Source organism: Azolla caroliniana, unplaced genomic scaffold (genome assembly GCF_043228905.1).
Source record: "Azolla caroliniana isolate FFs.n. ecotype wild unplaced genomic scaffold, voAzoCaro1.0.p SCAF_4, whole genome shotgun sequence".
In the NCBI taxonomy this organism is placed as follows: domain Eukaryota; kingdom Viridiplantae; phylum Streptophyta; class Polypodiopsida; order Salviniales; family Salviniaceae; genus Azolla; species Azolla caroliniana.
In genome coordinates, this window is record NW_028230439.1 from 2150457 (window position 1) to 2177898 (window position 27442).

General features: G+C 35.9%; 2 protein-coding genes and 1 pseudogene across 6 annotated transcripts; 2 read left to right on the forward strand and 1 right to left on the reverse strand.

Annotated features, from left to right (window-relative positions):
* Nucleotides 1-1087: 1087 nt before the first annotated feature.
* On the reverse strand, nucleotides 1088-18330 carry ARP9 (actin-related protein 9). 3 transcript variants are annotated; one of them, XM_087318890.1, is made up of 21 exons: nucleotides 18228-18330; nucleotides 13677-13732; nucleotides 12135-12207; nucleotides 11530-11672; nucleotides 11381-11437; nucleotides 11201-11260; nucleotides 9209-9284; nucleotides 8983-9131; nucleotides 8573-8693; nucleotides 8364-8428; nucleotides 6950-7039; nucleotides 6752-6802; nucleotides 6146-6277; nucleotides 5952-6041; nucleotides 5166-5236; nucleotides 4701-4924; nucleotides 4555-4598; nucleotides 4387-4436; nucleotides 4235-4280; nucleotides 2192-2242; nucleotides 1088-1409 (listed from the first exon to the last, which is right to left on the reverse strand). In XM_087318890.1, the coding sequence occupies exons 2-21, from the start codon at nucleotides 13677-13679 to the stop codon at nucleotides 1266-1268; spliced, it is 1740 nt and encodes a 579-aa protein (XP_087175016.1). In that variant the 5' UTR covers nucleotides 13680-13732; nucleotides 18228-18330; the 3' UTR covers nucleotides 1088-1265. The 3 variants fall into 3 exon arrangements, with proteins under 3 accessions (XP_087175016.1, XP_087175017.1, XP_087175015.1); XM_087318891.1 differs by lacking the exons at nucleotides 13677-13732; nucleotides 18228-18330 and adding an exon at nucleotides 12627-12707; XM_087318889.1 differs by lacking the exons at nucleotides 13677-13732; nucleotides 18228-18330 and having other exon boundaries at nucleotides 12135-12587.
* LOC147864744 (uncharacterized) lies at nucleotides 16556-17517 on the forward strand (annotated as a pseudogene).
* Nucleotides 18331-23897: 5567 nt separating the features above from the next.
* Nucleotides 23898-27197, forward strand: LOC147864745 (uncharacterized). 3 transcript variants are annotated; one of them, XM_087318895.1, is made up of 4 exons: nucleotides 23898-24051; nucleotides 24659-24768; nucleotides 24928-24983; nucleotides 25108-27197. In XM_087318895.1, the coding sequence occupies exon 4, from the start codon at nucleotides 25193-25195 to the stop codon at nucleotides 27050-27052; it is 1860 nt and encodes a 619-aa protein (XP_087175021.1). In that variant the 5' UTR covers nucleotides 23898-24051; nucleotides 24659-24768; nucleotides 24928-24983; nucleotides 25108-25192; the 3' UTR covers nucleotides 27053-27197. The 3 variants fall into 3 exon arrangements, with proteins under 3 accessions (XP_087175021.1, XP_087175020.1, XP_087175018.1); XM_087318894.1 differs by having other exon boundaries at nucleotides 23898-24033; nucleotides 24928-24987; XM_087318892.1 differs by having other exon boundaries at nucleotides 23898-24033.
* The last annotated feature ends 245 nt before the right edge of the window (nucleotides 27198-27442 follow it).

The window sequence follows — 27442 nt, forward strand, 5'->3', positions numbered from 1 at the left end:
ATATACATATAAAATATTCCCAACATAAAAACAATCAAATAAAAAGAAGAAACAGCATCACAATCTAGAGGCAAGGTCTCACATATCAAGGTGTCAGAATTACCTAGTACTCAAGTAAGCACTTTTGGTAATATATCCTAATTATTTCTCTTCATTCAGTCACTATTATGCATTCCATATCTGTTGATTATGTGCAATGTACAAAAACTGCTATGGCAGAATTTTCATTCTTTGTATCAACTGGAAGTTTGGGAGGAATGCTTCTGTGTAGCACCATTGATCTAGTAACAGTTCATGCAGCTTCAAAGCTTGGAGAATTCGATTCAACAAAATTTTCATAGATCCATCAAACATAAACGTAAATTAACTCCCATGAGTTTAGCAACGTCCATCCCAATAATAGCAACACCCGGGGGTTTAGTAATGTCCATGCCAGTAATCACAACTCCCAAGGGTATGATGACCATCAAAGTGGGCAATGTGGCAACTTACAACAATAATAGATCATTAACAAAGTAAATGGGGTGTGAGGTCATTTTGCAAGCAAAACCGCCAAGATGATTTAAAATGATATTCCTGCCTTTTAGAACCACCAAATGGTAACAAAACTACATGCTATCAAGTTGTATGAACAAGTGTGAACTAGAGCACATGAAATGAATGAGTTATTAATGACCTTACGGTAAATGTTTTTGAGTGGTACCATGAACTTATGTATACCGATGTGCATGAAAAGGGTAAATGTACAAACTTTGTGCTAAATGTTTTTGAGTGGTATTATGAACGTGTACCAATGCCCATAAAAAGAGTAAATGCACAAAGTTGTGCTAAATGCTTTTGAGTTGCACAATGCCTTACTGCACGTGCACACCCCAGTGCATGAAAGGAATGAAGTTATGCATGGCTTTGTGCTATTGATTTATATCATGAATAGGTTTGTACCAAAGTCAAGCTTATGTCAAATTCTCTACTTGTATGTAGCGAGCCATAGGGTATTAATGCAGTAAGTTGTGCATGGCTTTGTGCTAAATGCTTTTGATTTGTATCATGAACCAGTGTGCACTGGTATAATTCCACATGAAAAGAGTGCACTTAATGTATAAACTTGTGCTAAATGAATATGATTTTGAGGTGTATCATAAACTAGTGTAACAAATTAAATAAGGAGGGAACTTATGTATGAGCTTGTATATCATGTACTAGTTTGCACATATGTGCATGGAAGGAGTGATATGCATAACTGTCCTAAATATTTTTGATTTGTGTCATGAACTAGTGTACCAAAAAGCATGCGTCTGAAGGAAAAATGAGTCCTTGTATTTCCGTCCGCCACCAATTTGGACACCACCTCCTATCCACTCATCACGTTGAAGCCATGTATCTCGTGCAAAATCCAAAATTCCCAATACCTGTTATTGTAAAAATGATACATTTTTTGTTTTTTAAATCGAGAAGGAACCAATTTAGAAGTAAACATACTCTATGGGAAAACAGTAAGACTGATACGAACTTGAATGATCTGAGAAATGTAAATAAAAATGGTCCCTTACACTTTCATGATCACCTCCAAGATAATAGATTTGCAAAAACAGTATCTTTGCCTCTAACATGATGAAAAGAGCAAATGTACAACGTAGTGCTAATTACTTTTTCAGTTGTATGATATCATGACCTAGGGTGTACCCTAGTGCATGGATGGAATCAAGTTATGCATAGTTTTGTGTCTTTGATTTGTATCATGAATTTAGTCTGTACCAATGTGCCAACACATAAAAGGAGCTAACGAACATATAAACTTATGCCAAATGTTCTATTTGTATCTACTGTACCATAATGCATGGAAGGAGTAAGTTATGCATTGCTTTGTGCTAAATGCTTTTGATTTGTATCGTGAACCAGTTTGCACCAGTATGACACATGAAAACACTGAACACAATGTATAAAAAGCTCAGGATTTTAATGTATATCATGAACTAGTTTGTACCAAATTGCATGAATGGACATAAGTTATGTATGGGTTCGAATCAAAAGTATTTACCACAAATATACACAACTTCACTCCTTCCATGCACCTTTGTGCATACTACTACATGATAAGAACCCAATCTTAAAGTAAGATACCCTAAAGGAAAAATAAAACTGATTTTGGGCTTCAATGCACTGAGAAATGTAAATCAAAGTGGTCTCTTACCGCACCACCTTTCCATGCAACTGTACTTGTCTCCATTCGAGGTGGTAAAACCTGTCATCAAAAAAGAAAATAGAAATCCTCTCAATCCAAGGACCTTTAGATTAACCATTTCCTACTATCTATAGGAGGCATAGTTTTCACAACTCTATCTAGAAATTTTCCAAAGGTTGGTTTCAGAATTCCTAGATGACTAAGAAGGTCATGTATTCAGAGAAGATGCAGGCAGGCAGGTAGATTACAATGCTCATTTGATCCATGGACAAAGTTATGCCACAAAGCCACAAGAAGCGCAGAGAAAGATGTGGAAAAAGACAGCATGAAGGCCCTTGAGAGAATCATATTGAAGAAATAAAGAAAGATATATCAACATTTTTTAAGAGGCCAAAATGGCCTATAAGACCAAACAAGAGATTACATCTTAAGTGTTGTCTCATCTTTGAGAACAAGAAATCAAAATAAAATAAATATTACTAAGTAAATATAAAAATAAATAAGATAAAAAGAGACTAAAGAATCTAGTTTTCAGCACATGTGAGATTCTCAAGTTAAATATCTTAATACTTCTGGTTTTGAAATATCTCTAGCATATGACAATACAGAATGGAGAGGTCTTCGAAGCGAGGGAAACAGCTAGGACGGCAGGAGATAATGGCCTTTATCTGTTGATGACAAGGGTGCTGAGGTTGTGGTCCGTGGGGCCGGGGCCTACCTGCACGACAAATTGCTATTGCCCGATCTATTGTGACCCCGTTGTTAGGTCTTGGTTGGGAGCCCATTTGTGTATCCCTTGATTTACTTGTAGCATTTGTAGGAGTGATGGAACTAAAGAAAGTTGTGATTGTTCTTTGTGGATGAACTTGTGTGGCTGTACTACTGTCCTTCAACGAATTTCCCTATGTTCTTGAGTTCAAACATGAAAAGCCCTAGGTATCTCCCTTTTATTTCATAAAAGACAGTACAGTGACAAACATAGTGTTCTTCGGATTCCATTCCTTGATGACACAATTGGCAAATTCTTTCTTCTAGAGGTATTCGTGTAAATACCTCTATCTCTAACTGATGGGATGAAGTTTGTGGCTGTCTTATCACATTGTGCAACACATAGGTGGCCTGATGATGAATCCATCCTCTGATGCGTGTAAAACATGTCTTATAGTGGGCCATCTTCATACCAAGTGATATCGTGGGGCTGATCCATGTTATCTTGTTTTCCAAGTTGATAATATCAACTCAACTCTTTTCCACTTTGGTCATGTTTAGATGGGGGCAGTCCAAGCTATATTGGAACTGGGGCAGTGCATTTATGCTTATGCCATGTGACTCGAACCATTGGCCCAGTAAGTTTGGGAAAAGTCGAAAGATTAGGAAAGCGGCACGTACAAGGGGTAGTGACTGCTTATTAAAACACCAGGACTCTGCTAAGTGGTAACACAATGTATAGGTTTTAATAGTGCATACATTCTCCATCCATTCCAACCAAAAAATTACAACATTCCTCTAGGGATTGAATATTTTTAGTCGTTGTCAAAGAGGTAAAAGGTTTCTTTATGATAGGCATGGACTAGCGAATTGTTTGCATCAATCGTTCTTTATGAGTGTTACCACGAGCCAAAATGATAAGAAGAGTTATGCATAATGGAATTCGTGATGTGTCACGATTCAAAATCATATAATGCTCTACCTTGCAGATGTGCCAAATTTTCATATTCAATTCCATGTTATTACTGTTTTATCCTCACACATTTTCATGTTTACGATTTTTAACCAACTGATTATCTCCCTTTTTTACGTGAAAAGCGAGATTTTCTAATTCAACCCATTGTTCTCCTTTATATTCTTAATCTTTTACGTGAGACGAATGCTATTAAATCTTTTATGGGATATGGCTCTTTATTGATGTGTTAAAAGTTCTGTATTACATGCCTGCTTGATATGATAATCTGCGAGAATGATTTAAACTTGAAAGAGTAGTTTCATCTCAAAAAAACTATGACCAGACACAAATATGTCCAACTTTATTTTGCTGAGATAATAAGATGTTACCTCAACGGTATCGATCGATTCATGCATAGGAATAGTGTGCAAGACTCTGCATTAACACACACACAAATAAGAAGAAACTTCATCAAGAATATATGTACCTAACAAATTGACAAGGATTGAATTTTCCCTCCACATTGCAGTGCAGGTAGTACCTTTCCTCGAGTGTATCAATAAGACCAGGTATTGAAGCACTGCCCCCTGCCTATTAAAAATAATAACCACATGTTTTCTTACTGATGCTGTCTAAGAAATGTGTACAATGAGGTACTAACAAGGCCATTAAGCTTAAAAAAAACAAATTCAGTATTCAATTTGACTACCAACTGTATGCTTGAGAAAAGCTTCTTCTGGAGGTCCATGCGACCTGAATAAGAACACTTGAGTTACTAGCACATTTAGACAAAAGAACATAACTATATACAAAAACAGACAAAAGAACAGCATTATATTATCTCCTAACTCATGCCTGATGAAAGAATACTCTTCACAATAGCTTCAGCAAGACCCATCATTTTGTCTTCATTTTTAACACGTGATTGACGAATGGATGCATATATTGAATGTTCAGGGTATTCAAAAACAGAGCTATGAGTTCCAAATGGCAATCCAGTATCATAAATATCGGATCTCCGTATTGTGTCCATATGTAGGGCATCATCAAGCATTATCTCCTCAGAATCTGTGTGATACCTGAATAAATCCAAAAAGCCATACGCTTTATTATGATTGATAGTAGATGCCTGAAAACTACCAAAAAGGGGTATATAGAATATTTCGATACATACATATACATACATAGATACATACATATGTATGTACATAGAATATTTCGATACATACATATACATACATAGATACATACATATGTATGTACATATATGCCAATATAAAGGCTCACAAAGAAGTAATTATAAAAGTGCAAGTCGCTTACCATGGCCTAGTTAAAGGTACATATTCATCTGGAGCCAACATGGCAGGAAAAAATAACCCCATTGGAGGAACCTGAATTGAACCATAAATTGAGATATAAGTACTCCAAAGAGTAATTCATTACAACCTCCTGTCTAAAGGTTGAATTTGTTTTTCTTAACCTTATGCATTTATACCACAAATGCTAGTTTTTCGATTTCATCTTTTTTGTGGTTATTGTCCTAGAGTAATAAAAAAAATGGGATACAATTTATTAGAAAAATGAGAAATGGGAATAATTTGGGGAGGAGCAATGGATCTCTGTTCAAACAGTGTTTGATCAAGAAGAGTCACATCTTGGAAAAGAAAAAACATCGTGTTTCCATATGAATTCTAAATCTAGCAACATTCTAGGATCACACCGTCAAGCCCTTTCAACTTTTTGATCATGGTATATGTTTTGATGAGCACAACATACAGATCTAGAAAGTAACCTTTTCGTCAAGAAGTGCACAAGTTAATGATATTCCTTAAAAGGAATCTCTTTTTTATACAGTTGTTCCAATTATTAACATGAAACATAATAATTTCAGTCTTGGATTCTTTCACAAATCCATAGATAATGAAAACAACCACAGGAAAATGAAAGATGAAATTGAATCTGCTAAAAGAATATACAAATCTACCTTCTAGCTATATTTTTAACAGATCCTTGAAACTCATATAAAAACCAGTTAGATAAAAGCAAACGTTTTCCTAACACAGTTCAGAAAACAACACGAAGCATGAAACCTAGGAAATTGCATACATTTAACTCCGATAGCACCACTCTGTATTTCTGGCTTTCATTTCCATAGCAATGAAATTGCAATTCAACACAAGCACGACAATCTCCTTCCTGTACAGTGTCAGCCCATTCCCAGATTTTTATTTAAAACATAGGTGCTTCATGATGGTGTTCTAGATGACTAAATGAGATAAAAACACACAAAGAAAACTTACTTGGATACGGCAGTTCTTCTCCTTTACTTTATTCAGAAGCAAAAGGTCAACAGGGTTTGTTAATGGATCACAATCCATGGCCGGCCATGTCTTGAGTAGCCGTTGCAACCACAGTAAACATCTTGAGATATCCTAAAAAAATACTTATCTCTCATTGACAATGTATATATATAAATGAAAGTGCGCTCGTTATAATTGTATCTTTTGTATTTACATATTATGCTTCGGCATAACTTATCTTATAATGAATTTGTATTATACAGTGTTGAGAATGCTGTGTCTGATGATGTATATACATCATTTTGTCTAAACTCAACATGATGTCTCATAAATCACCGATAGAAAGGCATAACTTAATATGGCAGCACCATAAATAATGAACATTGTATTATGATGTAGCAATGTTCAAGTCAATGAATCCATGCACATGTCCAATAATGCGTGTAATATTAGATTTACAATTTGTCAATGTAGCATTTATTCAGTAAAACATAATTATACGATATAATCCTCTTAAATATATATAAATGATATGCGATAGAACTTATAATAGATATATAATTTAGCTAGTGTAAACTGATAAACTATTGTCTTTGAACTACATACATCTCCTCCAAATGGAAGAACTATCCTCGTTATTGGAAGTGCAACACCATCCTGTACGTAGACAAATTACGAAATCAAATAATTATAAACTGTCTGATTACTTTGACAAATTAATGCTTTTTTTTTATAAAGAGGCACATTCTTACAATTCTTTTCCAGTTATCTTGAAGTGTAATAGATCAAAACATAATACCCTACCTCTACACATATAATAACAGTTACTTGGGCACCAATGTTCACAACACAGCCCGATGATACTCCAGTTCCAAAAGTAACAGATACACTTTCCTGAAATTGATGGTATCAGTAAAATCAAATGTATGGTCAAATTCAAGACCAGAAAAACACAATTTTTTGTCAACAGTAAATCTCAGCAAGTCCTAAACATAAAAGATGTGCAAATTTCGATCATCAAACAGACATAATCAGAAGACTGTATTGAGTATCCGAGGAAAATTTCATTTTCATTACTTGAATATGATCGCAGCTTCAGATTGCTAATTTTTTCTCAAGTTAACTCAGCATCAATTGTATTTGTCCAAATTCTGATGACAATACAAAAGTAATATATAACAAGTGCAATCCTAGATCTTACATCAAGATGCTAAGGTGTATCATGGGTGTCATGTAAAATATAATCAATGATCAACCCCAAGTTGTCAATTTATCCCCACTTGTATTCTTAGAATGAACATTTTGTGATAGCACCCCAAATAAGGAGCAACTATTGAGCAACCCAACCATATGGATTGATGAGGTGTCAACATAGAAACCGTAGATGAGTAGAATATAACATATTTATGAAAGGAAGTAAGGTAATAGGATTGACTAGTCAGGTCAACTAGAAGAATATTCTCTGTTGGCAAGTTAAGATGTACTTAGTCTTGAAGTATGTGCCATTGACTTTAAGATAAGTGCTATCTAGCATTAGATTGTATCTAGGGAGCTGGGTCATATTAAGTGACAAGTCTGCTGACAGAAAAGGAACATCCCCACTACAACTGACTTGCACATTTAATGTGACATTGAAACCAAACGAGAAGACAAATATCCCCTATCTTTCTTTTACATCGTGGCTGTGAATATCATCTGTGTCCACTAACTCTGTAGTCGACTAATCCATATCCCATCTAAGCTCTAAGGTATGGGTGCATGGGAGGACCACCATTGTGAGCTACTCTCATATGTAATAGAAAGTTTGTTTTCACATTTACATCTCTGTGAATGTAACTCTATATGCCTATCTAGCTGATTCTTAATATTTCTAACTTGTACCATCAATGTAGTGTAAAAAATACAAATGGGACTTATCTACCTCATGTGAAGAATTTATAAAGTTCCTATATCGTGCAAGAAATGGGAACTACTACTGAAAAGCCATTATGTTCTGTAAATTTTCCTTCATATCAGGTTTGAACTGGCCCACTGATTGAGATTCATCAAACTAAACGTTGACAATACTGCAATGATATATCTTTCAATTTCCTTTACATTGTTCCAGACTGTTTGAGAATCTAATTAGGATTCAACCATTTTCTTTGTTTCAAAGACATTTTTCACAGGACATCGAATTAGAAGTGACCATTTATGTCAAGATTTGCAGGAAACCTACCTGATGAAGAACTGCACAACCAAAATGAAGATCTCGTAGGATGATAGTAAGAAGTTCCTTTGTCTCTATAATATCAAAGAAAAAGAAAAGGAACAACTCCGTGAACACTTGAGAAATGTAGACATCATAAGCTTCTCATTGGCAGTTCTTCTTATAATTAAATATCTCATCAGGAATTTTTTGGCCAACAATTTACTTAGGAAGCATACCTCTGCTATCAAATGTATCAGGAACTACCAAAACAGCTGAAAATTGTTGCCTTTGTTTGGTATTCAAACCCAATTTGGTTGATAGAACCCAGTCCCAAATTATACAGATATCATCACATACCTGTCATATGATTCAGTTGGCAAGGCGTCAGCAAAGTGTTCTTATACTACATAGCACATATGCATGCATATAGAGGAGCATTTTCCTGCCCTCTTCTTTGAAAAGTTTACTCTGAATACAAAACGAATCAGTGACCTAATGCCAACTAGTCATTTCATTGTAATCATTGTTTTATGGGTTTTCACCTCCTTTTGAGGCTTCACCACCAGTAATATCATAAATTAAAAAAACATATACAAAACTACACTCAGGTAGAAAAACTTAACTGCTATTTTACACAGATGAGTACCTGCTGGAATGAGTACTGTTCTGATGCATTGAAACGGCCACGACAAATAGGCCGACGTAGCATATAGGGCTTTCTTGCAGGAATTTTTAGAGCATCTTCTCCACAAATGAATTTGCGAATTGTTTGACAACCTTCTCCTCCGTCTACAACTGTGTTCACAGAAAAAATCATAAGGAAGTCTTCATGAGCTGTGTATCCTCATCTATTATAAAATAATGTTATTTACCTCCTTCCAACTTCACTTCTGCCCATGTGAAATATTCATCTGTAGCGTCAGAATTGAGGCTTTCCAAAGCATCTAACTGTGTGCCATAAAAAGAGGAAGAGAGAGGAGGAAGGCTTGAGAAAACGTTCAATTAGATGATTTTTTGTTACATGTACTTTTTCCTGGCAAAACCTCTGCATATATTAAATAACAAAGACCGTGAGATCCAATTCACGAAGCATAGTGTGACACTAGTGTAAAAGAAGGAAAGAAAGATATATTAACATCTTTTAAGAGGCCAAAATGGCCTATAAGACCAAATAAGAGATTAAATCTTAAAATGTTGTCTCATCTTTGAGAACAGCAAACCAAAATAAATGTAACTAAGTAAAAAAGTAAATAGAATTAGAATTAAGACGTGCCTCAGGAATATCACCATCTATACATGTAAGATTCTCAAGTCAGAAATATTGTAATTTTTGTCGTTGAAAGATCTCTAGCATAGATTGATCCAGAAAGGAGAGGTCTCCGAAGTGAGGGAAGCACCAGCGATGACGGGAGATAAAGGAGAGGTCTCCAGATTCTAATTGATCATGTTACCCATTCTTGTGTGGTGATAAACACCATCATTTGAGTTTTATCTATATTTACAGACAAACCTTTTGTCTGTAAAAATACTTGGTATTGGTAGTCCTTCCAGAGTGTAAGATATCAGCAAATTATCATCAGCATATAGTAATATTGGTATGGCTATACCTGCTAGGAATGCTACCGAATTGCCAAACTCTCTATGCAATGTGACACCTCATCTATATAGAGAACGAAGAGAGTTGGTGGTCGTGGTGAGCATCCTTATTTTACTCAATTGAGAAAGAAAGAAATATATATAGGCAGGTAGATATATATATAAATGTATTTTAAGAGACTAGACAAATGATTACACAATAAAATGTACAGAAATGTAGATAATAAAAGGAACCTTGATAACAACAGAACGAAAGAAAGAAATATTAAAGTCTTCTAAGAGGCCAAACACGAGTTTGCATCTTAAAATGTTGTCTTGTCTTTAAGAACAGCCCCTAAACAATATAACTATGTAAAAATGTAAAAATGTAAATAAAAATAGAAGTTACAAAAGATTCTCATTATCTATACATGTAAGATTCCCAATTCAGATAGATGGTAACTTTTATCTTGGAAAGGTCTCGAGCATAGATCAATCCAGAATGGAGAGATCTCCAAAGAGAGGGAAATACCTGCAATGGCGGAGATAATGGCCTCTATATGTTGATGACAAGGATGGTGAGATCATGGTCCACAATGTTGAGGTCTACGTGCATGACAAATGGCTATTGCCTAATCAATGGTAACAACTTCCAAATTTCTTGGTCAGGAGCCCACTTGTGTAGCCCTTGATTGACTTGTAGCATGAGTAAGTGTGATGGGGCTAAAATAATTTATTATTGTTCTTTGTCAATGAGTTTTTGTGGTTATATTGTTGTCCTTCAACTTCAAACACTTCTCTTTGTTTCTTAAGTTATGGAAAGAAGAACCCCAAGCACTGTTGGTCCTCACATTCCATTACCTTGTGTGTTGGACCAAACCCTTGGTTAAAGAAGCATTGGTATCTCCACCTTATTTCATAAAAAACTGTACAATGGCAAACATAGTGTTCTTCAAATTCCATTCCTTGAAGACAAATTTGGAAAATTCTTTCTTCCAAAGGTGTGTGCATATCTGCCTACCTTAATCTCTAACTGTTATGAAGATGTCCACAATTGCACTATCAAACTACAGAGCACATCTTTGAAAAGGGATATTATCTTATTGTATCCATCATAAATGTGCATTTACAAGTATTAATACCAAGCACTTGATGTACAGATATTATGGATCACAATAATATTATGCATCCAACTACATATGCCTTTAAAACTTGGAATACTTGTTTAAATTTGAAATGTAAACCAATGACCAAAAGTAAAATTTCGCATCTTACTGCATAAGTGGTACCTTTTTCTGTAAACTTCGGCCTTCTTCTTTGGAAGGTCTAACATTAAGCTGGCTTTCAATCTAACAAAGCAGAGAGTATATTAGATATTAAATATCTTATTCTAGCATATATATTTCACATGCTTACTCTGCACGGAATTCAAGTTAAATCAATTTCATATATACACCATGAAATCAGACCTGCTGAAGACATTCTTCCCGTTCACTCTGCTTTGCTGCAGTAAATAAACTCTTGTACTGTATACAGAATAGTATGTTCTCAATCAGTTACCAGTAACATTACACATGTTTCTTATCACAGAATACTTTACACGTAAAAAATAATCAACCTTGTCTTCACCAACAGCAACCCTAACGTTTGCTCCAACAGACTCTGAACCTGATGTTTCTCTCTTAACTTGCCAAGCTATAACGTGAGGGACAACTAGAGGAGATTGGCTTGACGCTAATCCAAGTCGAAGGTTTGCCGATCCTATAACAATAGAGCGTTTCTTAACAAACGCCACAAATTAAATCAAATCAAGAGGCGTGGCTCTAAACTCGAGTTTTTCACCATAAGTATAGAAATAAGCTTGGCATCTGAACCATAAAGACTGAATAACTTAATAAAAAACTGACCACAAAATAATCCATGCCTACCTGGATCTAGTCATTTAGCCCTACATTAGTAAAGTGATTGCTATTTCTATATAAACAAATTGCCTACCACAAATAAACACTACACATGCGTATGTTATTCACGTGAACAAAAATATGAGTGTTGACACATTGTTAAGATTTTGACATGTATATTCCTATTATTACACTGATTATTTAACTTTACCATGAAGAGTGAACATAAACTGACATGCTGAACCCGGATTCAATTTAAGTACATGAAAAAACATACTGTATACCATTCATAATAACAGTTTATTTGGAGATTGAAATAAACCTGGATTAATGACTATAATATCAGATCCTCTTTCAGAAATAATTTGAGATGGAACCATCATTTTGTAGATATCCTGTTTCATCAATGTTATAAGAATTGTTAGTTTAGTTATAGCTTGTCACATTCTCCATGCTGGTTGACAGTGGGAGCAGAAAAATTAAACAATGAAAGAAAGAGAGATATATTAATGTCTTTTAAGAAAGGAAACAGGAAATTTTTTGTATATTAACACAATACCTTTTTACGAGCGGAAAGAAAGAGATTGAAAATAAAGAATAATCACAACCTTTAAATAAGAAGCTTAGGTTAAACAAAAGATACATCCTTACAAAACTGCAAATATCTGGGTACCATATACAAAACATGAAATTCTGAAAAGAAGTATACAGGCAGCATTTAAATATTTTAGAGAGGTTTATGCTTCCAGATCAGCCAAATTGTTAGGGAAATGAAAATAATAGCAAATCAAACCAAGAGGATAACTCATATTACACTCTTGCTGTATCCAGGGATACAGGGATATATTTGGAGCTGAAGATGAGCAGCCACTATCTTACGAATTATTTTAACAGATTTTATTTCCTTGATCCAAAACCATTTGTCATATTTCTTGCTTAACGTATTTAGTGACAAGTCCATTCTATAATAATTTGAAGAATATATGAGATATATGTATTCATCTATTATTATGAAAAGAAAATTATTACATACCAATAAAGCAAATTTCCATTGATTAAGTTACAATGCTAGAAACTTCCTTTACTGGGAAATTGTCATCACAGTTTAGTCTGGACTCGCTATACGGGCAATCAGCAGACTGATGTTTTAATCCATCTACGAACTAAACAACCTATAGAATGCTGCCTACAAAGTGACCAGATATGATTTATTCCAAGGCTCCTAACAAACCAATGATTTTGTAGCTATTTGTGTTACCCCCTCTATAAGACTATGCCAGAACAATCTACAAGCGAAATCGACATATCCAAAAGATTGGGCAATAGATCCCAGCGTCACATCTTTATCCTTGGCATCTTATCCGCAATGTGAATCCTGACCACCCATCATAATTTGCCAAATTATGGTAGAACTTTGCCAATTAAGAAAGCCAAGGCTGCAGAGCAATGCAAAATCAGAATGGCTTTCATTCCGAGCAATAGGAGTTCGGCATCATTTTGAAGTTCCCATTGAAATAGTTTCACAAAGAAATAATTGATGAAAAGTCTGTACAAAGCAATAAAGAATGAATGTTGATTCTTCATAAGGTATTTCCAGTTCAAATATCTTTACAAAGGAATAACGAATGAATGTTGACTCTTTGAATGGATTTCCATATTACCTAATATCAATCAATTCTTGGTAAAGATTATATATTACTTCTTTAAGTGTATATAAATTTCTATTTCTATTTCTATATTGACATACATATTTATTTGTAAAATACGCTAAGAAGAGATAAATTTATAACTTCGTTTCTTACAAACAGTTCTAACATAGACAAGAAATACGACAAAACATCCATTTATTGACCAAAGAACATACCATGTAATTGCCACAAAGGAACCAGAGGAAGTAGTTGATGTCACTAGAGTACTCAACTGCAATAACAATTTAATACAACTTCTAATCAAATGGGCATCATTGCAATACTTCTTGACACTATCTTTCTTTAATTCATTCTCTAAAAACATAACCTGGTCCCTTTTGTTAAAAGCAAGGAGTAATGACCTGACCTAATACTGCACCACAAACTGAAGAAAATATCTCAACATAAACTAGAAACTTGTGTCACAAGGGAAATGATAATCTGTTTGGCCTTCATAAGCGAAAAAAGTTTCTTTGCCAACACACTGGCACTTTGACTGTTAAATTATATAGTTACTCAGTTAGCGATAAAGATAGGTAGGTAGTTATATCTCTATACCCCCTGACCAAAGTATATGTCCATTATGCCATCAGAATAAGAGTCTACGAAGCACTAAGTATGCTGCTGCACAATCTAATATGAGATCTGAGGAAACTTCCATTGTCTCTTTGGGAGGGAATTGAACCATTCTCCCGAGAAATGGACTTCTATGACCACAGTTGTTTGGGTTAGAGATTTGTAAATTTAGGGATCATCTATAAAGAGTAGCCAGCCAGCAAGGCTATGATAGAATTCTTTAGAAGGTCGTGTCAAAAGACCTTAGCAAAAGCACAACCAGCACCTCGTATAGGGATATTGCGTGACCAAGTAGTTAATTAGGCTCACTCCAGGTACTCGAGGATGCACTGATTATCACATAGAAAATGTATCCTGCATCAGCGGATATATATATAATGTAGTATTATTATTTGAGATGAAAGACAATCTCCCCAGTGGTTCATTGCAGAGGACAATGATGTTATATGGCATGATCCTTTAACAGCTTTACTCATGTTCTAACTCTCCTAGATATGCCTTAAGTTATTTTGTACATTGTATCCTTCGCATTACTTGTAGCTATGGTTCCTACATTATTGTACTTCCAGCACAGCTTAGTTACATAGGTAGCTACATAATTTAGGTACAATATTTTTGCTGCCTAATTTCACCAAACTTCTATAAGATTGCATGGATGCAACTTTTGAACTCACGTATCACATTGACCTTTTGACCATTGTATTTGACAAGCTCCATGACAGAGTGCCTGTTGTGTATAAGGGTGTGGATGCATGTTACATGTGGATACAAATCAAAAGAGTGGATCTTAGGGAACTATATATTGCAATCTGCTACTTTCCACCTGCCTACTCAAGGTTTGCACCTCTTGGTGAATCACCATATCTACCATTATATGAAGATATCATAAGATTTGCTACTATGGGGGACAATACTAGTAGGAGACTTCAATGCACAAACTAAGGATGAACAAACAACTATGTTTGACACCAACGAGGCTGTTTATGGAGAAGTTATGGCAGAAGAGGTTGGTCTAAAGCGACAAGCTCATGATATGAGTACTATAACTGAATATGGCAAATACTTTCTAGCTGTGGGAAGTGCACATGGATTTGTGATATATAATGGATTGTCACAATGGCCTGGATTGGATGCTTTGACATGTTGGAACCTGAAAGGAGGTGCAAGCACAGTCGATTACTTAATGGGATCTCCATCTCTCATAGCTGACATAAGAGAGCTCACTATATCTGGTAGACATATTGGATTGGCAGCAGATCATGCATATTTATGCTTTGATGTGAAGGATGGATGCACAAGGGATGTATATGCTAAGGAGAGTGGACTGGCTAAGTATCAATTTACTCGAGAGACAATTGATGTGTATAGTTGTGGACTATACAATGGCATGATAGATTTGGATCCTTTCGCATGCCTAGTTGAAGTTACCCAAGGATTGTCAAAATCATTGCATCAAGCAGCCACAATGCCTTTCCTCACACAACGCCCAATTTACCCCAAACTTGGTAGTCATACACAATAGTTGGTATGATGAGGAATGTCGTGATACAAGGTGATGTTTGCAGCATGAAGTAACTCTAGGCATTTATACAAACAAACAAACACGCGAGAGCAACCTTCCAACACCTTGTAAGGAAGAACAAGGGATTGTATTAGCTAAATTTGAAGATCATTTGTATCACTTATTTCTAGGACAAGAAGTAAATGGGCATGGAAAATGTTTAATGAGAGGCAACCCACCACATAAGTGAAGTGACCTCACCTCAGGTGTGGCATGAATATGTGAAGGTACTATATGCTATTCCGGGGCAACCTACTCTTCCCCACTCACATTGCTCACACCCACATGAATCCACCTTTTTTACTCCATAAAATGTAAGAAATGCCATTGATCGGTAACAATTTGGGAAGGCCCAGGATCATGATGAATTGATTGGTGAGCACTTTTATCTATGCCCATGACATCTCGCTCCTAACACTAGCACACAACTTTAATAGAACAATGTGTGAAGGTTTCCCTATTAGATTGACTCAGCATACCATTGTGCCAATCCTCAAGAGTGGAGACCCCATGATGCCAAGCCACTATAGGGCAATCATGATTGGCCACTACTTGGCTAAACTATATCGCTCAATTCTAGAGTCGGAATTGAGTCTATGGGCAGAGAGGAATGGCTGCTGTTCAGCTGGACAGACAGGGTTTTGGAAGAGGTTCACAACATTGGATCACATATTGATCTTCCAAGCCCTTATCAAGGAGTGCAGAGCCAATAATAAGAGGATTTATTGCTGCTTTCTGGATTTCCAAAAAGCCTTTGACATTGTGCCACGTGCTCAGCTTATGCAACCGCTAGAGGACCTTGGTGCTCCTAGATATGCAATGGGGAATCTATGCACTTTATGAATCCGTGTTAGGAAAAGTGTGGTCTTCCAAGGGTCTGTCAAAGGCAGTGGCTAGCACAATCAGAGTGAACCAAGGATGCCCACTATCACTCTCTTCGGTCTCTATATAGATGAGGTATCACATTACATAGAGAGATTTGGGGGTCCGGGAGCATGCCTAGTGGGTATAGCTATACAAATATTACTAAATGCTGATGATATTGTGCTGATTGACTCTCCGGAGGAACTACAAAGACATCTAAATGCCTTTAAACTATTTTGTATGGACAAAGGTTTGTCGATAAACATGGATAAAACTAAAGTGATGGTGTTTAACACCACTCAAGCATGGGTAACAAGATCAGAACCAAAATTCTTCCTGGGAGAAGACACAGTGGAATACACACGCTCCTACACATACCTAGGAGTAACGTTTACAGAGCCTAAGTTCTCCTTACAAGAGGCTGCTCGTGCCCGACTTTCTAGTGTATATGCAGCCCTTGTTGCTGTTGAAAGACAATGTGCACATTTGCAACTCAAAGAGCCACAAACTAAGTTGTGGTTATTTGATACACTTGTCACACCAATTCTCTATGGAGTAGAAACGCGGGGACTAAGTCTTAACAAGGCAAATTATTGGAAAGATTTCAGGAGAACTTAAGTGTCAATAATTGCTTGCATGATAAGGAGCAAAGCATCGGTGCCCCATGATATAATCCGGCCAGAGATGGGAGCAGCCCCTATGATCACCGAGACATTGTTCTGATCAGTGATCTGTATACAACATCTTTGGGAGCTTCCCAACGAAGGTACCCAACTGGCTGAAAATGGAGGCATTCATTGTTGGTATGCTGAAATGCAGCAATGGTTTGTGTCACATGGCATAAGCATAAATGCACTACCCCCATTCCAATACAGCTTGGACTGTCCCCATCTAAATATGACCGAAGTGGAAAACAATAGAGTGATCCAAACTTGTATTATTAACTTGGAAAAAAAGATAACATGAATCAGCCCCAAAATATCACTTGGTACAAAGATGGCCCACTACAAGACACTTTTTACACACACTGCATGTGCTTCCCTTGCTTTGAAGACCTCTCCATTCTGGATCAACCTAATGCTAGAGATATTTCAATTACAAAAAAGTACACCCAAGATTGAGGAACGTCATGTGTGCAAGTGCTCAACTTACAATTACATAAGAAAGAAGGATTTCACTTTCTTTGTGGACATTACCCACCATCAAACAAATGATAACAAAAGAGACCACAAGTAACAAGATATGAGGCATGTGGTTCACACCAGCACCAGATCATAGAGATCATCGCTCGCCACTGTCTGATTTGCCCAAGGACAATCAAATGCACTCGTTGAAATCCATTATAGCATCTCTCTACCATACAACAAATATCAGATATCATGTCCTCTCACCAGTACTCATCTTATATTCGCTCATGTCTGTAGTCATGTTTTGTCTAATAGACCGATTTCGTTCATTAGTAGATGGTAACGTTTCTTTCTTTCTTTCTTTGAACTGAATAATGAATTACCTATTTACAATCACCACCAAAGGTAAAGGATCGAGAATTGTCCTACTGAAACAGTTAAAGCAGGGAATATGCTAACAAGGCTCGCAAATAATGCAATCAAATCTAATGGAAAATAAATCGAAAATAAACATCAAGCAAGACAAAATAACCTAATAGACGATGAGTAATAAGCCGTAATAGTATAAACAAAAGTAAAGAAGAGAGAACACTACATACCGGAAGTGAGATGTTACTCTGCTGCTGCTGCTCCTGCCTGCTAAACCCTAGAATCACCTGGTTAAGAATTCAAATTTCCTGATATGTACTTGGTAGTACTCCTCTTGAAAATTCCATGCTTACATGGCACAAATCTTATTGTGCCGAATAACCGTGGGCCCTACCCATAGTTTACATGGCGCAGACTCTTCGGCTAGCGGGCAAACTATCGGGCCGCTTTCATATCCACTACAATTCGAGCAAACAGAATAGATAGCCTTCTTGTTTTCGGTTCTTAGTGTCTCGACCAAGAGTTTGAATTACCCCTTTGTGTGGTGCTTGTTCGTCTTGGAAGCTAAGAGAATTGGGTAAAACCTGAAGTTTGGAAGTTGCTTGAAGTAAAAAAGGCTAGATACAAAAGAAACGGAGAATACTTCCATTGCCTATTAACTGGGCATTGCATAAGCATGGAAGCCGACATGGCTAGAAAAAAAGGCTTTGGCTATTGATGGGGCATATCTGAGTGTGTATCCCTTTGTGGTTTGCTTCCCCTGTTTATAAACTCTTGCCAAACAATAATAATGCTTGAAACTAGGAAAAAGTAAGTATGGGAACTAGGAAACTCCTTGTGTATGCTAGGACTTGGGAGAAACCCATGAGAACATGTGACATGTGGGAACACATGATGGTCCAAGGTGAGCCTAAGGAGTTGGGATATTGTTGGTTGTCCAATAGGTATCGTTAATAGAAAGTACGACCCAACCAATTACAGTTGGGTTGAGGCTTGATCCTTAAAATAACAATGTAGGCATTGAAACTATTAATACAAGTCATAGTATATATTAGAAGCCAAGGATAAGTTTGCCATTATATAATCATAATGCACATGTGTGATAAAGCAAACGACACAACTCTTTAACAAATTACAATCATACAACGTATACATAGTACGACAAAACAACATCAATGACCTTTATATAAAGGCTAGAGTCGAAGGTAACACAAAGAGTGCACCTATGGTGCATTCAGTCTATTATGACTTGCAAATTGTCCAAAAACTAACTAGAACTCACCAAACAACATAGTCCCAATCCCAATAGGCACGTCCAATGGTTAGTTCCAACAACCATATTAGGCCATATAAGGAGATGACATTTGGAGGAAGAGTCATTCATAGTTTTCCAATTTGGTGATTGGTGTTCTCTCTCCCTCTCAGGTCGTATTGGTTGTATCCCAACTCCTCTCAACTTCTCCCGTCTCATACTATTTGTTTTGTCCCAAACCTTAGGGCTAATTTGTAATATTCTAAGTTGTATAATATAAAGGAGCATATTTGTCCCTTGTTGAGTTTTCACCACGTATTCATTGTTTTTATTAACCTAACCATATATTAAGGGTGTTACACTTGGTATGAAATCAAGAAGCACAGTCAAAGTGGGAAAAATGCCTAAGAAGGGGAGGTTGGCAACATATTCACATATGAAAGCATGTGAGAATAGAGAAAACTACTAGGAGGAAAGCAAATAAGAAAGTGGCGTGATCAAATTGTCACAAATGGGGATGAGTTTGATGGAAATCATGGTAGCCCAATTGGCAAAATTCTAAATTACCAACATTCCCCGAGGAGTTAGAGTTACCAAAAGGAATGGGTCAAGGAGGACGATTTGGAGCATAGAGGCTACAAGCCATTCCCTTGAAGGAGTATTTAGGAGCACAAGAGTTTATAATATTCAACAAGTGGATCTGTGACACAAAAAGCTACTTGGAGCAATATCGTGTGTAGCCACGAGCTTGGGTGGACGTAGTGAACCGATTGCTCTGTGATGACGGCTATAATTGGTACTTGTTGGCGGAGGATAATAGTCTCTTCAATAATCAAAAGGGGTTTAAAGAAAGGATGCAAGACTACTTCATCCAACGAGCAATATAGATTAATTGATGAACGAAGATCATTAAAACAAGAGTTTGGGAAACCCAAGGAGTATATTACTAGGTATCGAAGAATTATGTTGTAAATTTCAAACATGCATGATTTTGACAAGTTGCATGGATTTCTTTTTGGATTGTGATATTCAGAGAGAAATGGAGAAACCAAAACCGATAAACTTTGAGGAAGCGATTCACATCTCGGAGCGAGTAGGCAAATGGAAAAGCTCTCAACAAAAGCAAGATCCCTTGGAGAAAATCAACACCTCAAGAAGACCAATACATCAGGTGGGTGCATAAAATGAAGGTCCATGCACATTTGGTGGGAACAAGGCAAGTGAATGACCCACTTCCTCAAACCCCTTAGGAGGAGGAAACATGCAAAGTGTACCCTTGTTTGATAAAGGGTGTTTCAAATGAGGCAACCAACACTTCTCATGAGAGTGCTCGAACCAAAGGAGTTCCTCTTGAGTAGCAGGGACAAAGATTGGATTGGAGGAAGAGGAAGAGGAAGAAGAAGAGGACCAACATCTCAAGTCAAAGGCAAGGATACTTGTTATACCCGATGATAAATAATTCAATTGTGAAAATGACTAATCAAAATGTGTGAGTAATTGGAGGGAGAAAAAACAAAAAATTAGCAAATCAAAATGCGAACAACTAGGGCACATTAATCGCGATTTACATTAGTAAATCACAATGAAAAACAAGAATAGGAACAAACAAAAAATTGAAAGGCAAAGATTAAGACTGGGAGTGATTGTATGATTTTATGAAAATATGTATTCATTTGTGTGTATTTTTACAAGAGAATGTGCGAACTTGTATATAAGTTTGAATTTGTATGTTTTTGTAAGTGTAAAATTTGTGAGTCAAGGTTTTGTGTATGTGTAAGTGTGGTTATGCAATGTGTGTGTGTGTGTGTGTGTGTATGTGCAAGTGTAAGTGGCATTTCATATGTGTTTGTTGTAATGTAAACATGTGTGTGGATTTTGTATGCTTCTGTTTTTGTGTTTATCTTTACATGGGTACAAGGTTTCGGCAAAAAGTATGTCCATGTATTTGGACATCTAAATCGTAATCCTACACAATCTAAGTGTTTTAGAAACGACATCACACACTATGTTATTTTCTTTACATGTTATAAGTTTGTAAAAAGGTAGTAAATTGGCTTCATATAGTGTGATGTTATAAGGAACTCTTATTCATGCGTCTTTTTACAACTCTTGTTTGACAAAACTAAGTTTGTGGGTACATTTATCCTAAGATAAGATACAACCCACAAAATTTCAGCAATTTGATTGATTAGCTCCCGATTATTTATTGCACCTAAAAAACCAAGCACATGTATATACCTCCCAAATAGCTTTCAATCCACCTAAAAAAACCAAGCACATGTATATACCTTTGAACTAGCTGCCCTTTATCACGTTATGATGTTTCAATTGACAAGTTCTTCAAAGAAACAAATTTTTAATCACAACAAAATATCCTGATTCGAAACCACCACATGGTGCTACACCTCATAGCTTATCCCATAAGAAATAATATCTAAAAAAGTATTCCCTTTTCTTCTTTGCGTTCTAGACATGACTTCACACATGTATTGAGTTGTGACATTGAATTGTTGTCCATGTTGACACAAACTACGAAAAGTTATAGGTATTAAGCATATTTGCCTTCAAGAATAGTTTATCATCGACTTCCCTTTATCTCGCTATGTAAAAGGGTATATAAATTGGGGCATTTTGTGCACAATGATCTTGTCATTTTTGGGTGAGCATGAGTTATGTTGTTCAATATTAAGCCCTACTTACATACCGAATAAAAGTCAGAATACAATTGAACTCTACTCCTTACATCCCCCCCATATGCATTGGCACAAATTGTAGGAAATGCCATATTCGAGAATGATTTATATAAATACATGATAAATCTAGGTTCAACACATTATAATGGTTGTTTTACACGAGATTATGGCCAGAGTGTATGCAAGGTGAACTTTGTCACTGGTTCAAAGACCAATAAATTCTAGAGACCACCCAAAATATGTATTTGCATCATTTTTAATTTGTGGGGAATCGAGATGTTATGATCCAAAGAAACTACTTAATAGAGACAACAACAAACTAGTGACATTGTGTAAACAAAAACAGTTTGGTTTAAATGATTCCTACCATTAAGACCTTCTTAGAGAGGGAAAAACTTTCCAATAACACAATAAATAAGAAGAGCTCCAAAAAAAAATTGTTTGGTAAAATATGACGCTCAACTGGTATTCACAAACACGTAACCACTCCTATGGTCAAATGTTCATTCAAGTTAGGAAAACACTTAAAGTTCTTTACTTGTAAGTTGTGACGTATTCAATAGAAAGGCCCAACACTTACCACATGAAACACATTTCTAAAAGGAGAAATCGATACATATTTCATATCAGCTCCATTGTTTGAGAAATGGTTAAATGCAAGCAATAATGAAATACATATCATTTCTCATACATGACCGAATTTGTGTAACTAAAAGGCTACCTAGAATTTCTAGAACTGTCATGCATTTACAAATTGATGAATGACATTTAATATTCTATCTCGTCATACTTAGTCACCATGGGGGGTTGTTAATCTCTTATCAAATTTAATTATTTATGCTTTTTTTAAAGAAATTATAAAGTTGACTAAACAATACAAGTTATTAAAAATTTAACGAGAACTTAAATGTCAATATTCTAAGACTTTTATTACTCTATGTGTTAAGGATTAAGAGCTCACTAATGATCCTCCTCAATTATAATCTTGATTTAAACACGATGATTGTTGCTAGATGTCACGGTCTCATTGACAATTATGGTACATTAAATGATCTTAAACACCATTTAGGGTACACCACCTTTACTCATCAAGCATCACCAACAACGAAAAGGCATCAAGAGTTAAGACAAATCAATATGTCTAACTTCTTAAATTTCTTTCAAACTTATTTCAAATCGGACATAATATAAAGTTGGAGCGTTTATTTCATAACTTTACGGAACAATAATGGGGTATTGAGGGGGTGGTGGCCACTGTACAGTAAAGTTTGAGCAAAGATCAAAACTAAAGTTCCACCGGACGTGGACAAAGAAAGAAACAAATATTTTGATGAAGTTTCCCTTATATCCAACTTCCATGATCAATCAATATCTAGAGCTAAAGACTAGTTGGCTTCGGCACCAAAACTAGCATATCCAGCCAGGGAGAGCACAAATAGAAACACGAACACGAACAAGCAAGAGTAAGATGAGGAGAAGAATTACAGACAATATATAACTAATTTTCTTCTTTTTTTGTGGACGACACCAACATTTTTAGCTAAGAAGAGTAGAAACCCTAACCCAAACACAACGCGAACACGAATAGTAAACATGGACATGAACACGAATTGGGGCACAAGCATAGGCACATTTGATTGATAAAATGTGATTAGGTTTCCGACTAGATATTTATTCATCAAAATGTACCAATTTGTCGTATTTGATGAATAAATATCTAAAAAATGGAATAGAAAGACATGATTAAGCTTTTTGCTTATTATATATGTAATAATGTATGTATAACGTGTGTACATATGCATATAGATAATAAAATATTGAAACAAAATAATTAATAGTAATAGTAATACACACATAAAAAATAAATTTAAAAGTATATATAACTTTATTAAGTATAAAATAAAGCACGTAATTTTCTTATTCGTTTTCTTTTCTTCAATTTCTATTACAATTTACATCATAACTCCTCCTCTTCATGGCTCCTCTGTCAGTCAAATTACAATTCAGGAAGAGCAAGAGAGAGAGAGAGAGAGAAATACACACACAGAGATGTCGATGACAGAGTTTGCAGGAGATATGGATAAAATTTAAGTAAGAAGAAAACCATTGGTATTTATGGATATCCTTTTCATACTCCCGATGATCTATTTCCCCCTGATGTTGTCTATTCCGTGCTCGTTTATTGTTTTTATTTCTGTCTCCATTTCCGATTTTATTTTTTGTGATATTCTGATGATTTTGCGATGTAAAGTAATTAAGATCTTTAGCCTTTCTTTGAAGGTTTTTTCTGTAAACTCTTCATAGAAACATTTTAGAAAGAGATATATTCTGAAAAAAGCTCTGTTTTATGTTGAGTAAATAAGAAAAGAAAAGAAGCAGCATCTGTTCTATAGAGGAAGAGAAGGAAACAGATCTATTCTTTGAAAGATGCTCTGATTTTGTACAAAATATGTGGGTAAAAAAGGAAGATTTATCGTCTTATGAAAAAATGCTCTATATTACATTGGGTAGGAAAAGAAGGATAAAAAGCACATAAAGAAAAAACAAAAACAAAAGAAAATATCTATTGAACAGAAAAATGCTCCTCTTCTATTGGGTAAGAAAAGAAAAAGAAAGGTATTTATTGTGTATAAAAAAGCTCTGTGCTAAAATGCATGGTATTTAAACAGCATTAAACTAAGATTTCTTCTGATTTGATTGTGTAAATATGTGTCAGAATATTGCTTCAAGACTATGCATAATACTACCGAGTAATCTGGCAAGATTCAGATCCATATAGCATTGGCAAGTTTTGAGTTTAGGCGAGATTCTGCAAGAGATAATCAGGTAAAAGTTTATGATATCTTTTTGTTTTTCTCCTTTTTGTGAAAGATAATATCTTGCCTATCTAGTATGCAGTTTTTCTTTTGTATTTATTTTAAATGTTAATATTTTTGTTGCTATAAATATGTGTTGATTAATATTTTGTTTCAATCCTTTATTTAGCATCTGGATCGAATGCACAATCATCGAATAATTTGGCGAGAATTCACAAACGCCAAGTAGGTAAAGCTTAAAGATCTTTGCAGGATTTTTGTGAAGATCATATCAATCTAATATGCGAAAAGTAAACAAATGGACAACGAAATTTTTTTATACTAAATATGGTTCTTTTGTTGTTATCAGGGTGCTTTCAAGCCCACATATAGCATGTGGGCTTGTATCTGAAGAAACATCTCCTTAATTTGTCGAAATTACAAATCCATCCTATATGGATCATCCTAATGGATTAACCTCCTCTTGCAACACATCCTCACCGAGGAACCACGAGAATCACAAATGCTTCACAACCCGACTGATGGATGCACTTTTCTTTTCTGATGCTGTCTATGAGCAAACTTTGCCATCTGTTATACAAAATCTAACCAAGAAGCTCGGTAAAATCTACCCACTCAGGGACTTTGGATTCAATAAAGATGGACACCATCAAGTAGTATTGATTGCACGCAGCCTGGGAAACTGTGGTCGAGGACATGTAGTGGTAGCTTGTAGAGGTACTTCTGGTGTGAAGGATTTCCTGCAAGACCTAAAATACTTTCCTACACGGCTTCCTTTCGCTGAAGGGGCAGCTCATTGGGGATTTATGGAGCGAGCTCAGAGCATACCAATAGAGTTCATTTGTGAGCTTTTAGCATCTGGTGAAGATGTAACTTTCACTGGACATTCATTAGGTGGAGCTGTGGCTTCACTCCTTGGTTTGCGGGTTCTTGAATCAACAAATGGCCTTTACGAGAAACAAGTTCAATGCATCACATTTGGATCTCCTTTGTTTGCCAATTGTCATCTTGCTGAATTCATCAACAACAAATATAAGAGCTCCTTTGTGCATATAATCTCACAACATGATTTCGTCCCCAGGGTGATCTCACTCGTCTCCATTGTGCAAAAGTTGTTATATACAAGCGAAAATCATTTGCAAGGGCTTTCAATCATCAAGAGAGCATTGGAGTGTTTGAGTTGGCTTCCAGTTGGAGCTTTGATAAAAAGCTTGGAGCAGAACATACCTTTCCTAGTGAAATTCATCTTGAAATGTGTAGCAAAACTAATGCTCTGTTCTGAAGCTGTCGGATCATTCGCTTTTGCAGGGCACGTGCTTTTGTTAGACCATTGTGTAGAGAACACAAAATGTACGTTAACGCTAGCTTGTGCGGATGAGCTAAACATGTGGTATTCCCAAGTCAATTTCGGATTCGGTGTTAGATTAACTTCGTCCATGCTTGATCATCATGGTATGCCAAACTACTATCAAGGGATAGTGCTAGCTTTATCTCAAGAACTTGAAGTTAAGGAAAATGTCTTGCAAGATAAACCACAAGAAGTTGAAGTTTATGAGGAACGTTATGGTTCATCTGTCACACTCTTGGGGTCAGTGGATTATATAAAGATCATAAATGATAATACAAGCTCTTTTGTACTTGGAAAGAGCTCTAATATGACTCTTATGAACCATGTCCAAAAAGATGGGTTCAAAGAACAAATTTGCCCTTCTTTTGGTGAGTGTCTATGGCTATCAACATCAGTGGGAGACTTTGAAGTTGCATTTCAAAAGGGGAAAATTATCCATATCAATGAAATGCCTGATAAGAAGGGCAATATGGAGTTACTAGTAAGACACAAACCCCAAACACCACTGGGATGTTGTGCTGGTGTTGTCAGGCTGTTTCTTCCTTTCTCATGGGAAAAAATCTCTGGTGGTGCCCATCTACAGGAGATGCACTTTGCATCATCAACAACTGTTCTTTGCATGCCCACACATAAAGGATGCTCGAAACAACATATTTTACAAAGGTTTAACTCTTGGAGCCACACTAATGTGGAACCAATCATAGAAAGTGAAATTAAGGGTGTTTCAAAAGGAAAAAAAGGATTTCCTTTATCTTTGCCAACTGCCATGTGTGAAATGAGGAATGCCTTGGTGAAGAAAAACTGTTCGCGTTCATCGCCAAGGAGGAGTCTTAGGATAAGTTGGTTGATTGGATCAATTGGTAGAGTTGTAAGACATGTTCAAGCACTTGATAACCTATGCATTCTTACGCTTGTAGGTATCTTTATCAGTAATTTACATGGTTGAACAAAGGAGGATTTTGCATTTGTAATTTGAGGAAAGGGTAAATATTTTGTAAGTGTATCCTTGACCAGTCAAGGACTTGTTGATATGGTCTCTTATAATATATATTTTTATTGATGGCCCCAGATGTGGGGATTGTCATTGTTTAGATCTAGTTTACCTTGGTTCTATACTTCTTTGTTCAATGCTTATGAGCAGTAAAATAAAACAAGAACAAACAAGAAAAGAGTTACTACGGTATATGTGAACTTTGATTGATACAAGCTTGGACCTTGATTTGTATTCAATCCTTGTAGACATGTATTGAGAGAATCACCTGAGCATGATAAGCTATAGACAACCAACTGAGGAGTTGTTCATATGTAAACATCAAAACATGAATAAATCTCCTTT

Excerpts from the sequence above, each read along its gene's own strand:
- LOC147864745 (XM_087318895.1), top strand. The coding sequence starts at position 25,193 with ATGGATCATCCTAATGGATTAACCTCCTCTTGCAACACATCCTCACCG.
- ARP9 (XM_087318889.1), bottom strand. The coding sequence starts at position 12,216 with ATGAAACAGGATATCTACAAAATGATGGTTCCATCTCAAATTATTTCT. Across the intron at positions 11,261-11,380 it reads GGGAAGAATGTCTTCAGCAG|ATTGAAAGCCAGCTTAATGT; the intron begins GTCTGATTTCAT and ends CTGCTTTGTTAG. Across the intron at positions 8,694-8,982 it reads AACAGTACTCATTCCAGCAG|GTATGTGATGATATCTGTAT; the intron begins GTACTCATCTGT and ends ATCATATGACAG.